The sequence below is a fragment of the Lagenorhynchus albirostris genome, chromosome X, assembly GCF_949774975.1.
Source record: "Lagenorhynchus albirostris chromosome X, mLagAlb1.1, whole genome shotgun sequence".
NCBI classification, from domain to species: domain Eukaryota; kingdom Metazoa; phylum Chordata; class Mammalia; order Artiodactyla; family Delphinidae; genus Lagenorhynchus; species Lagenorhynchus albirostris.
In genome coordinates, this window is record NC_083116.1 from 124,794,631 (window position 1) to 124,808,493 (window position 13,863).

Genomic DNA, 13,863 nt, shown 5'->3' on the forward strand with positions numbered 1-13,863 from the left:
AGAAAAGAAGTTCCATTGCCAAATTAGTTTGCAAAACGCTGCTCACCATGTCTCCATCATCCCCAGGAAGAGGAGAATAGAGAAGTAAAGGACGGCAGTCTCACCCTGGAATACTGTACGGCTATTGAAATGACAGGTTTCTACTCTGTATCTGGGTAAAATGATGATACACCAAAAAAATCAGAAAACACAACTGTAATACACTGTCATTTATTTAATTGAAGCCAAACTATGAAACTCATCTCTTACTAACAGGAAGTGAACATGAAGAGGGGCCGCAAGTACCTGGAGCAGTACTCCAGTCAGTGACAGCTGGTGAAAGGGACACTGGTTAGTGAAACTGTCAGCTAGAATTCTCACTTCCTTGTCCCTGACCACACTGGACCTTAACCTTGAAAAAGCGATCGATTTCTTGTGTTAGTTTCCCCATCTATCACACCGGGGGAGACAGCAGATACTACCTCTGCCCCTCCATCTTATAGGAACATCTTCAGGTGATAGGAAAATAGCAAAAAGGGCCTTTAAAAGCATGCTAAACAAAAAGAATAATGACAATACAGATGACAAAACACTGAAAGAAAGCACCATGACTAACATGATAATCAAAAAAAAAAAAAAAGATGGGGAAAAAATGTAGCAAGCACAAAAGAATTAGAAAATCAACATTTTGCAACCCCCAATGTAATAATTAGTTTAGCCAATAATTATCGATGGATTCCAAAACCATCAGGTAAATGGTTGCTGGAAAACAGAAAATTCACATGGTCTCAAAGTATCCCTCCACAGATTACGTACAAAGAGAAAAATGTCCCCTTACTACAGAGGGCTCTGGCCATCCCCACCTCATCCCAGTGATGGAGCTTATCACCAACAAAGTCAGAAAAGCTGACATTATGACATCATCTACACTGGAACACTGCCCGAAACTCGAAACTACTTAAACCAAATCAAACCATGAGGAAGCAATCAATCAAATTCAGAATGTGGGACTACTGGTCTGGATTCTTAAAAAAAAAAAAAATCTATGTCATAAATATCAAACAAAAAAGGCAGGGAGCCATTCTAGATAAAAAACAAAAGAGAAAAAACAACCAAATGCGATGTCTGAACCTTGAAGGAACTCTGGATTGAAATTTGATATGAACTAGGTATTGAGTGACATATTGAGTTACCATTAATTTTGTGTAATTATGGCTCAGTGGTTATGTAAAAGAATGTCCTTAGTCTTAGAAGATGTATGTGTCATACATAATTGGCAAAACTTGGAAGCAACCAAGATGTCCTTCAGTAGGTGAGTGAATATACAAACTGGTCCATCCAGACAATGGAATATTACTCGGCTCTAAAAAGAAATGAGCCATCAGGCCAGGAAAAGGTGTGGAGGAGCCATCTGAGAAGGCTACACACTGTGTGATTCCAACTCTAAGACATTCTGGAAAAGGCAAAATGATGGAGACAGTAAGAGGATCAGTGGTTGCCAGGAGGTGAGGGGAGGGAGGGATGAAAAGGCAGAGCACAGAGGACTCTAAGGGCTGTGAAACTATTCCTGATGATACTACAATGGTGGATACATGTCATTATACATTTGTCCAAACCCACAGGACGTACAACACCAAGAGCGAATCCTAATGTAAACAATGGATCGTAGTTAATAATAACATCTCAATACTGGCTCATCAACGGCAACAAATATAACACACAAATGCAAGACTTGACAGTAAGGGCAACAGAGAGAGGACCAGAGAGGGAACTCTGTACATTCTGCTCAATTATGCTGTAAGCCTTAAACTGCTTGAAAAATAAAGTCTATTAATTCAAGAACACAAAATTCTTAGGGGGAAGAAAGCGGTTGCCTGAAAGGGGGTGGGTGGTGAAGGAGGACAGAGCCAGGAATTGTTCCTTCCAGCTGTTTAGAGCTACTTGACTTTAACAGTGCTCATAGAGCACTTCAAACACATTTCTAAAATTTATAAAAATACAGTAAAATCAAAGATGCCCCATAAAACAAGATGCTATTATACTAAACCTGCCAAGCTGAGTCTGTGTCCTGACAGAGTTAGCTTGGTCTGCTGTAACAAGGCACCATACACTAGGTAGGTGGCTTAACAACAGAAATGTATGTTCTCCCAGTTCTGGAGGCTGGAAGGCCAAGATCAAGGTGCTGGCAGGTTTGGTTTCTCCAGAGTCCTCTCTCCTGGGCTTGCAGACACCACCCTTTTGCTGTGTCCTCACATGGCCTTTTTCTCTGTGCAAGCATCCCTGGTGTCTCCTCTTTTTCTTCCTTTTTTTTTTGCGGTACGCGGGCCTCTCGCTGTTGCGGCCTCTCCCGCTGCGGAGCACAGGCTCCGGACACGCAGGCTCAGTGGCCATGGCTCACGGGCCCAGCCACTCCGCGGCATGTGGGACCTTCCCAGACCGGGGCATGAACCCGTGTCCCCTGCATCGGCAGGCGGACTCTCAACCACTGCACCACCAGGGAAGCCCCTCCTCTTCTTTTAAGGACACCAGTCCTATCAGATTAGGGCCCCACTTTTATGACCTCATTTAACCGTAACTACCTCCTTAAAGACCCCATCTCCAAAGACAGTCATATTGGAGGCTGGAGCTTCAACATATGAATTCGGGGATGGGGCGGGGGGCACACAGTTCAGTCCATAACGGTCCTTCAACTCCCTTTAAAATCAAAAAGGAATAGTTAGAAGGCAAGCAGCTTACGCTTGTAATACACCACTAAGAAAGCTGCGATCATCAGAGAAGTGGCAGCACGTGAAAAGGTGAAGCACCTTCTCATCCGCGGTGGGAGGAGTTCCGTGGCTGGCGGCCACCAACTGGCAGACACTCCCTCAGCTTAAAAGGCTCTTTTGTTCTTGCGGACATTTCTTTTCTACTTGAAAGCCTGGCTGAGGACACTGCCCTCCAGAACACCTGGGGAACACCACTCAAATTGGATGACGTCCATGTTCCTTGGTAGATGACAAGCTCCTTTTTTTTTTTTAAAGCCTTTTTGAGCTTCCTCCAGTTCTCCCTCACATAGACGCTCAGTAAGATGCTGATGAAACCAATGCCGCTTTGAGAAAAAACGACTTGTTAACACACACAGACACCCTCCCATATCTATAAAGCCTGGGTTTTGTTCCCTTACAGTCATCCTGGACATAATAGCAAAAGGTCAGGCACATGCAGTCCTGACAACCCCGTCTTAAAGCTTGGTAACTACGTCTGAAAGTCAAGCTGGTTATAATGGCTCTGGGGAAACATGAATTCAGGAGCTGCCTTGGGTTCTGGCATAAATTGTGCCTGGCCTGCGACAATAAGTATCAGAAAAGAAGAAAGTTGAACATCCTCCCAAAAGGAGGCAGCATTAAATCCAGCGGGGTTTGTTAGTGGTATGAGATGTCCTACTTGATATAAATCAAGTGTTTAAACTTCCAGCCCCTTTGGGTAGCAGTTCAAGTGAACCTGTGGAATGATAAACAGTCCATCTACGACCATGAACATAATTCACATTAGAGCAGCTGGGCTCCTGTGAGAAGGCCACGCCCCAAGGCCCACCTAGCAGGGCTTGGTGGAAGCTGACACCATCTCCCCTGCTCGCTTTTTCTTTCTAGATCCTCTGTGGAGAAAATCCCAAATTCACTCTTGGCCACTGGAGGCTTCCTAGACTCTGGCCTTAGGGAGACAAAGACTTCCCTGGCTCCTGGTCTGCTTTTAGGATCACCTGGGAGCCCAGGCCCTGAGAAATCCTGCAGACAACGCGAGTCAAGGGTACGAGCTCAAGTGCTCGGCCTAGAGCAGGGAAGGCACATGGCGACGGAATACATCAAAAACGCGAGCTGGCTTGAGCCGTGCCTGCCCTGGCTCAAAGCCCGAGAAGATGAAAGGCCCCGCAAACAAGGATCTCTTGCCAGCACTAATGTATCAGCATCTGTGTTTGTTTAAAATACGTAGAGCGAGAGAGAGGGTGCGATTGTTTTCTCGCAGAACATTCGGAGCCAATTTCGACACCCAGATCTTCACAGGAAAACCTCACGGGGCTCCGTGAGGTGTGAGCGGGCGTTGAGGGCAGCATTTCCTGCCAGAACTGGAGATTCCAATGATAACTGACATTGGATTATTATTTTAAAGGAAAAGAGAAACTGCTATACACTTGAGACGACACGGGTGATCACGGTGGTATTTCTGCCGAGCGCTGGAAATTCAGGTTCATCGGTGGGCTTCAGCAGTTTGCAAAGTGGGGACCCCAACCAGCAGCAACCTCCGGGAGCTGGTTAGAAATACACATTCTCGGGCCCCCTCCCAGGTCGGAGGGGTCAGTAGCTGCAGGGGGGCCCGGCACTCTGGGTTTAACCTAGAGGTTTACTCCTCCGGGGGATTCTGACGCCTGCTCAAGTTTGAGAACCACTGAGTTCCTTTAAAAACCACCAGCAGAGAGCTTCCCTGGTGGCGCAGTGGTTGAGAGTCCGCCTGCCGATGCAGGGGACGCGGGTTCGTGCCCCGGTCCGGGAAGATCCCACATGCCGCGGAGTGGCTGGGCCCATGAGCCATGGCCGCTGAGCCTGTGCGTCCGGAGCCTGCGCTCCGCAACGGGAGAGATCACAGCAGTGAGAGGCCTGTGTACCGCAAAAAAAAAAAAAAAAAAAACCACCAGCAGAAATGACTTCTAGCCTCAAACACTTATTTATTTGTTCCTTATTGATTGCCCCTCTCCATGTGCAAGACACACCCCAGCTGCAGTCAGAGCTAAGAAGGACACTCGTCCCATCGGCCGAGATTTCTCTGGGTCAAATGCAAATTCAGCTCCTTGCAGAGCCATGAGCAGGGCGGCAGGAGGAAAGCCTGGCACCGATGTCTCCACAGCCCATACCCCACCTCCCAGCCCCCAGCCCATAAAGGAATCAACTGGGCAGAGAATCCTAGGTTCCACGCTACCTGGACCCAGCCAATCTCTCGCTCCACCCAAGCTTCTGAGGCCCTGGAATTTAGGGAGAGCCCCTGAGCCCAAGCACGGCCCACGGAGCACTGCACCTCTTACATCATCACGAACCTTTGCTCTCTGCAGTGCTGGTTTCCTGGTTTGTGATAACACAGAGCGAAAGCAATATGGCTGCGGCGGAGACGATGCCGTGGGCCACCAAATCTCTCGGCTCTGCGATAACGTTTGAACACGTGAAGTTGTTTCGAACCGACCGATGTATTAGGGAGTAATCTGAGCATACTGTGAACCTCACGTTTGCTTATGGGTGATTTCATCCACAGGAAAGTCCAGGAGGACAGAGAAAGATGCCCCGGCCGGGAGCACCCAGGGGCATGGGAATACTCAGCCGCAGCCCTCGCGATGCCCGCTTCCACAAGCCAACTGCAGGGCTTTCTCAAGGTGAAGGGACAATAAACGGCCTTTTTGATACACTTCTCAACCATTTAATGTGTGTAAATGTCTGACCGCTTTTATGAGATTGCCATCTCTGTTTTTTTTGATCTGTCACTGACGAAGTGTTCGAGCGTCGTGCGCCTAACCCTATTTTTCTCATCAGCCCTGAGATCCTTGTTGCTCGTTTCTGCAGAGCACCGTGATGTGGAGGAAAGTGTCGTCACATCGCAACGTCACAGCAGGACAGACCGAACCTTCTCCCAGAGCCAGGACCACTGCGGGTGGCGGGGGAGCCACAGCCCCTCCCCGTGGGCTTCTCCCCTCGGACTCCACCTTCAACCTCAGGGCAGAGACAGCAGCCCCACCTGGAAGCCTGAGTCCCAGGCTCGCTGGCAACTCCTCCTCCTGGGCTCACCTACGGACATCTCTTCCGAGCACTGCCACCCACCCCCCTGCCCCGGTCCCCGCCACTCCCCCAAGGGCTGAGCCCGCGTCCCCTTCATCTTGTTCCCCCCAGGGTCCCGCCACTCACCCGCTCCGCGTCACCAGGCACTGGCGGAGCCCCAGCTTCCGGAAGATGTCCACCACCGTCTCCATGGGGGTGTGGTCCGTGACGGTGAAAGGGCTGAGGTTCAGGACGCGCCGCAGCTTCAGGGGCTGCGGGCTGTTGGCTGGCAGCTCAGGGGGCTCCTCGGTGAAGTACATGACCGAGTCGCTCACGATGCCCTCCTGCCTCTGTCTGGCGTTCTCTGCAATGGGCGAGCAGGACGGTGAGCCTCACGAGACTCCCTTGCGGAGTCCCTTCCCCCACCCCATCCCACCCCATCCCACAGCAACACGCGACTTCCCTCCCCCAGCAGCCTAGAATCCCACAGAGGAGGGGCGCGGAAGGCAGACTCTACATTCTTAACGAGGAGCTTCAGCCAAACATCTGTGAAACTGGCATCTCTCTCTCTCAAGCTAATGCTGCGCGAGACCCCCCTGCTGTGACCTGATCATTCACTGCCAAAGTCTTGCAACGCGGGCCTGACCAGGCTACTTCCTTTAGCGAATGCACTGCTTCTGCCTGGAGGCCAGGGCGCCCAGCTGGCCCAGGGCCTGCCACCCTTGCTTTCCTGACACACCTTCACCTCATCAGGGGCTGAGGTTTGACGTGAAAAGAAACCTCACTTAGCTGCCCAATGACCTTAATACATGGTTTGCTTTTTTTTTTTTTAACAAACTAACGTATAACTGGCCCAGATGGCATTATAAATCCTGAAAGGAACAAGAAACCAAGAGGACCATCCTAGGCTCACAGCCCAGAAACGCAGTTCAGTCTAACTATGACCCTTGGGACCAAAGAAATAACCCTAGAAAAGCTGCATTCCCCCCACCCCTTGGATCGCCTCTCTTAAATATGGGCCATTTGGTGGATTTCTCAAAGAAAGATAGTAAAACTGTTATGGTAACAATTAGCCTATTTCTATCTGTAGGCGGGCCCACGTGAAAGAAAGCTGAAGAAAAGTAGGGTAACAGGAACTCATTAGAAATACAGCTTTATGCGGTACTAGAAACCTAGGCTATTTTAAGTCACACATGAAATAAATCCATCGGTCTCAAGATATTTCTCCAAGGCGATTTTCCTTCTGTTGGAATTTTAATCTTTCTTTTGCTTCATGGGAAAAGGTTAGGGAAAATGTACAGCAAGGCTTGCCTTAAAATGGATCCTGCTTTCTATAATACTTTTTTTTTTTTTTGCCTTCTCAAAGACTACTATTCACCTATATTGTTCTTTGAAAAATAAAATTCTAACTGCTGGCTCTAAAGCTATTTATTGCAACAGAGTACTCTAATGGAAAACTGGCAGCATTCGGGGTCAGACTGAGTTTGAAAAAGGGTCTCTGTTTAAAAGGGGAACAGAGGGCCCGCTGGGCAAATGCCTGCACAGTATGTGGGTCAGGTTCAATCGAGTTACATCAGATGGAGTACAATTCAACCACAAATACCAGATGACACTGATGCACAACATGCTTTCAGCCGTAGGTGCCACACAGTACACACTGTGCATTTCTCTCCTAAATCGAGATGGCTCTGTCCTGAAATGCTAAGGTGGGCGGCAAACAGTCAACACACACTTATCGCCCATTTTCATAGACCGACTGATTCTCTAAAAGTCCCATGTAACAGGAATCCCATCTATTTCAACAATCCAGTTGAACATCAGGATTGGATCAAGCCACAAAACTCAATCAAGAACTGATCACATGGATTTGCTGAGCCCCCTCATAAAACCAAATACAACCTAGCCAACTGTCAATTCACTTGGTGAAATGAATAACAAGCTTCTATTGCCTCTGAATCTACCGACTGAGTTAGAAGCCCTGATGCGAACAGCACCTAGCTCCGTGAATTCTTGATCAGCACTGCAATCCCAGTGCCTGCACAATGCCGAGAATACAGCAGACACAAGACAGGTATTTGCCAAGTGCACACATGCGTCAGTCAACCAACAAGTGGATGAACGAGTGGGTAGGTCTACTGAACGTCGGTGTCCTTGGCTCTGCCTGTCATGTAGAACAGAGCCTATCTCACAAAGGAGGCATTAGGAAGGAAAGCCCTGAGCTATCCACTGCCAAACAAGAATCAAAGGCAACAGCTGGGGTCAGAGCCGGAGACCTGAGCAGCGCTCCTTGGTACTCCAAGAGTAGCAGCTGTGGCTCTCTCCAGAAGGGCTCTCTGTGAGGCCACTTTGGAGCTCTATTATAAAGACCTATCTTAAAGCCTTGATTGAACTTTGGGCATGGAGGTACGACGCACAGCCAAAAGCTGGTGAATGGAAGAATCAGCAAGAAAGCTCTCCTCATCTCTCTACTGGGGGAACCATCTACTCCCACTTTGGACAAGAAATCATCTGTCACCAAAATGCCTGCAACAAACTCCAGCATGAAAGTTCACAGAGGGCAGAGCCTGGCTGCTGTCATCGCTGTGCTCCCAGCTCCCGGGACAGCACCAGCACATGGTGGATGCTACACGAAATATTTCCTGTACGAAAGGGTAAACCAAGCCCTCACCCAGCACATGATCCAGTGCTATGAGAGTATAGGCTCCCAGACCCCAGGGACTCATGGGAACCTGTGTTAGAAAAGAAGCCAAAAAAAAAAAAAAAAGATAGCCCAACATTACATGTGTAAAAGGCCTAAAAGATAAGAAAAGCGCTAAATATTAACCAGAGCCTTCTACGGTGTTGAAAATGTGGGCACCTTGTTAATTTTCCCTTTGCTTCTGATTTCCCCAACATTCTGAGTATTACTTTTACTTTAAAAAATGTAATAAGCTTCATTTTTGTTGTAAAGATCGTTTTTGTTACGTCTAAACTTTTGTTAGCCCCTAGACTTTTTAAAATTGTTGTTAGTATTGGTGGTCTGCTGTTCTATTCTACCACAACTACTATCAGTGGCTGCGGCTCCTGAAAAATGATGCACCTTTTACGAGCGCCTGTTAAGGTCATTCAACCTGACATTCCACTTGCTAGCAGCAGTAAGATCATAATGCCAGGTGCAGGGAGGGTAATGAGGAAAGTGTTGATAAAGTGAATTCCACAAACTATGATAGGCCTAGAAATTTTAAAAGACTGGAAATAATCACATATCCAGTAAGTGATTACAATGGCTTTAGAGCAATGGTTCTCAACTGGGAGTAATTCTGCCTCCACCCTCAGGGGACATTTGGCAATATCCGGAGACATTTTGGGGTCTCATAACTGGGGGGATGGGGTTGCTACTGGCCTCTAGTGGGTAGAGACCAGAGATGATCCCACAGTGCACACGACAGCCTCTATCAACAAAGAATGATCCAGCCCCAATGTTAATGGCTTTAAGGTTGAGAAACTCTAATCATGTTTTTAGGGAGGTAATACGCTATCATCCTGTTCGTTAAAAATGCTTCCATAGGGACTTCCCTGGTGGCGCAGTGGTTAAGAATCTACCTGCCAATGCAGGGTACACAGGTTCGAGCCCTGGTCCGGGAACATCCCACATGCCGTGGAGCAACTGAGCCCGTGCACCACACAGCTGAGCCTGCGCTCTAGAGCCCGCAAGCCACAACTACTGAGCCTGCGTGCCTAGAGCCCGTGCTCCACAACGAGAGAAACCACCTCAATGAGAAGCCAGCGCACCGCAACAAAGAGTAGCCCCCTCTCATTGCAACCAGAGAAAGCCCGCGTGCAGCAACGAAGACCCAACACAGCCAAAAACAAATTAAGAAAAAAAATAAGAAAAAAATGCTTCCATAGATAAACAACACGGTCCTACTGTATAGCACAGGGAACTATATTCAATATCCTGTGATAAACCATAACGGAAAAGAATATAAAAAAGTATGAATATATCTATAGGCATAACTGAATCACTTTGCTGTACAGCAGAAATTAACACAACATTGTAAATCCACTCTACTTCAGTAAAAAAGTCAAAATAAAAAAAATCTTTTTTAATTTTAAAAAAGTTTAGGCAGATGCCAGACATCAAAGGTTAAAAACATGCTTCCATAAAACAGACATAATTGACAAGAAAGGTTAAAATGGAAAATTAGAAGCAACTATAGTGGTGGTCAGTACAAAGGTGATGTGGTAAAAAAGTAAAAACTATTTAGAAGAAAAGGCAGATGATTTTCTGACAAGTTATAGTTTATAAGGCATGCAGAAGTCCCTCTGCATGTATTTTTTCATCCCCAGCAGAAAGAAGCAGATGCCACCACTGTTCTCCACGGCCTATCCCCATCATTAACAAACAGCTCTCCCAGGAAGAAACCTTTTTATCCCTAAAGAACCCGTCCAACAGATCTGACACGCATCTTGTTGTTCAGTTCTGGACATGGATCCCTTTCTGCAAGTGGGCCTCTTCCACATGCTGGAGAATCACCATCAAATCATCCACCAGGCGAAAAAAATGAGAGTTCCCTTAACTCTGGCCCATGACTCTAACTTTCCATCCCTTTAATCATCTTTGCGGCTTCCCACTGAGTCCTTTCTGGATCCAGCCTCACTTAACTGTGGAACTCAAGACTAGAGGAGCCTGAGCCTGCTGAGCACAGAAAGAGCCTCGTGTTTGCAGAGAGCACCAAGAGGTAAAGTCCCATCTACCAGGAACTTGAACAAGGGCCACATATGGCCCTACGTGTGAGTACGTGACGGTGAAAGGGCCACGTTTCCGAGGTGCTGTGACTAATGGCTCTCCAGCAAAGACAACAGCTATGGTTTGGCATTCCAGAGATAGACTGAAAATAAGACATTTTCAGCTTCACGGGAGCAACTGATACCTTTTTAAACATGACACGTGAGAAAAAAATCTTTGCTTCATTTACTACTTTTTTCTTATCTTGGATCTATGTAAAATCTCTGCTCCTCAGTCCCCTGAAAGGGAAATTGGCATGGGATCGTTACTAGCTAAATGCTTACGTCCTATTTCTATATTCGCAAAAGGGCGTCTAAGTCCGCAAATACAGGTAATGAATTTCTCCACCGGAGTACAGGACTTTTCTATATCCACGGAGCAGGAAAACAGCTTTTCAAACTGCTCACAGCCAAACACTCCTTGCTTTCCTGCAAACCATGTAAATGGCAGCTTCCACACTCTTATCGGTCTGATGGAAAGCATAAAGGTATTATTTACACCCCGTGTTGCCTCTTCAGACATTCCAAACATAGCTTCTAGGAGGGCACTGGGTTGGCAAGCTTAAATTTCTTCTCTAACCGGCTGATGACAATTACTGTTTCCCACTTGATTACAGTAATGGGTTTCAGCAAAATTAGTAAGCTCTCTCTTAGCAGGTGTGCCTGGAGCTACACAATAGGTAATGGATTCCATGACATTTATTACTAGAGTGTTTAAATTTCAACCTTTGCTTAAAAGATTTTAAGGATTGAATAAATTTTTAAAGCCTGCTGATTACATTAATTTAAAACAAACCCAACCGTACTATACAGCTTTTTTAAAAAAAAAAATCTCATTATTTATAAGGCAATGGTCATGCCTAAAGGCACCTACCTGTTAAGCAACAGGACGTATAATAAAGAGAAGCATCATGGAGCACTTGAAGCACAAATGTACTTTCATGTCTAAAACATAAAATCAACTGTTGCTTTGGGGGAGGGAAATATGTTTGAGCAACAAGCTAAAATTAGAGGCTATATAGCTCATTTAAACTTATTTTTATAAAGCCTTTGATGAATATACTTTAAAAACATTTTACAAGCTACTTAACATAGCGAAGAGGTTTTAGAAATTCAAAGGGAGAGCCTAAGAAATAGTTAACAAAGGGCAGGGATAAGCTAAGGTGTGTTCCCGGTGGGGCGTTCTACCATCATACCTGAAAAAGTCCCCCTGGCAAACTTCACAAATGTCGTGGAAGTACAGTCATCAAGGGCACACGTGAGCCATGTCGTGGGCCCCGGTGTACCGTGAGATGCAGGGGTGCTAAGCCGGCACGCATTAGTGTTTACCATGCGCTGCGGATGCACTCTGCGGCTCCCTGCCCCCGCTGCATCAGGAAGTCCGGAGGGAACACCCTGGGGGAGCCCCGCTAAGGCCTGCTGCCCCTCCCTCCTGGGCCTCCAAAGACTCACACCGGGCCTCTGCCTGTGGAATCCTCCTACGTCCCGCTCCCCTTCCAAGGCGCTCATCCCTGGGCCACCGGGAGCCCCGGGCTTCTCTGAGCCGCCCGTGTCGGGAACATCCGTCTGGGCATCATCCCCTCTCTGCTCTCCCAACTCAACAGCCTGCCCCTCAGCCCAGCTGATCCAGTTAGCGCACGAGGAGGAAAAGCATCCCACGGAACTGACTGCACCCACGTGGGTCTCTAACTGATGGCACCGGACATCGTGGCGAAGTGACGGGCTTGAGCGGCGCCGAGGGAGGCGTCTGAGGCAAAGGGCTCAGCATCTGAGCCGGTCAGCCTGCCTGGAAGTCTGTCTCTGCGAGCAGCTGGCCCGGCCAGCCCAAGCTCTCCCACCGCTTCCTGCTGAGCTTCGCCCAGCAAGTCCCTAAAAGGCGGAGCGCGTGTGTCCTAGCAGGAGCGGCCCAGGGGGCTGCTTGCAAATGTGGTGCTCGGTGTCCAGCCAAGAATGCCTCCGACAAAACACTGTCCCTCACGGTGTGACTTGGGGGCAGCAGCAGCATTGAGAGGGAGCTCGGGAGAAATGCAGAGTCTCGGGTCCCACCCCAGACCTACGGCATTCTGGCCAGACGCCCAGGTGAAACGGAATAAGCATTAAAGCGTGAGAGACCCTGGGCTGAAGCCCTCCGACCCTCGTGCACTCTATCGAACCTCTTTGAGAATGTCGGGGCACAGAGCTGCCATTCGTCTCCGTGAAACGTGAGCCTCCCTGCTTTACTCACTTATGGCAGGAATCAGCTCCCTCCTCTGGGCGAACCCGATGAGGCGCTCCGAGTCCCTGGAGACGACCACGGGGAAGCCGTTGTAGTCGGTCTCCTTGATGAGCGTCTCCACGTCCTCGACGGTCATGCTGCCCTGGGTGAGCACGGACAGCGGCGGCTCCCCCCGCCTTGGCCGCATGACGTCGGTGGCCAGCGTGCGGTGGGTGAACTCGTCCTTCACGTCCAGGAACGGGTACCCATTTAAGTGGATGTGGGCCTCGTAGATGCCTTCCTTCCCAAAGGCATCAGCCACCCACTTGCTGGTCACGGCTGCTGCCATCAGGGGCACGATGTACTCGAGACCACCCGTCAATTCAAACATGATAACCACCAATGACACCGTCATCCTGGTAACTCCACCTGCAACCAAAGGGAGGAATGAAATTTCAGGACTCGACTCCACACCCACAAGAAGACATGAACTGTGGAAACCGAGAAGCCGGCTCTACCCTCCCAGCACCTGTTCTACTGAGACAGTCCAACACGGCGCCCAGGCTCGGACCTCTGGGCCAGAGGCCAGACTCGGTAAACACAGCCTTGCATCAGGAGCCGTAAGTCACATCTCCCTGAGGGGCTCTTCTCCCATGAGGGACAGTGAGTTGTCTATTCACCCAGGACCACACGCCTTGCTTTTTGGTGAGTGGAGCCTACTTGGGCCCTGCAGGTTTCTGACTCAGCAAGCATCGCTCTCTACCAGAACCCCTCGAGCTGGAAAATTGCAGAGACTATCCACTATTGTAGATGGTACAGTTGCAAGATGGTGGAGACCCCATCAGCCTGGGTCCCTGGATGACTGAGCAGAGAAAAGCCCTCTGCTACTCACATTACACACACACACACACACACACACACACACACACACACACACACACACACACACACACACGGTACCTAGGCAGGCGGCAGCTCCCACCATGGCATAGAGCCCTGGGGTGACGCAGTCTGCTCCGGGCCTGCACCAATTCCTAAAGATGATCCAGTCGTGGTGATGGTAAGCCAGTTGCTCCACGCCAATTCCCACCATCCTGCCTGCCATGGCCCCCACAGCCATGCTGGGGATGAAGAGACCGGACGGGATCT

The 13,863-nt window shown here is 48.7% G+C and overlaps 1 protein-coding gene across 3 annotated transcripts in view; it reads right to left on the minus strand.

Annotated features, from left to right (window-relative positions):
- Positions 1 to 13,863, minus strand: part of CLCN4 (chloride voltage-gated channel 4) — a 78,512-nt gene that overhangs the window by 4,386 nt on the left and 60,263 nt on the right. For all 3 annotated transcript variants that reach the window (XM_060136810.1, XM_060136809.1, XM_060136811.1), the window contains 4 exons: positions 13,675 to 13,861; positions 12,745 to 13,143; positions 5,901 to 6,117; positions 5,045 to 5,146 (listed from right to left, as the gene is read on the minus strand). In XM_060136810.1, the coding sequence (XP_059992793.1) occupies positions 5,045 to 5,146; positions 5,901 to 6,117; positions 12,745 to 13,143; positions 13,675 to 13,861 (905 nt within the window). The remainder of the gene's footprint in view (positions 1 to 5,044; positions 5,147 to 5,900; positions 6,118 to 12,744; positions 13,144 to 13,674; positions 13,862 to 13,863) is intronic.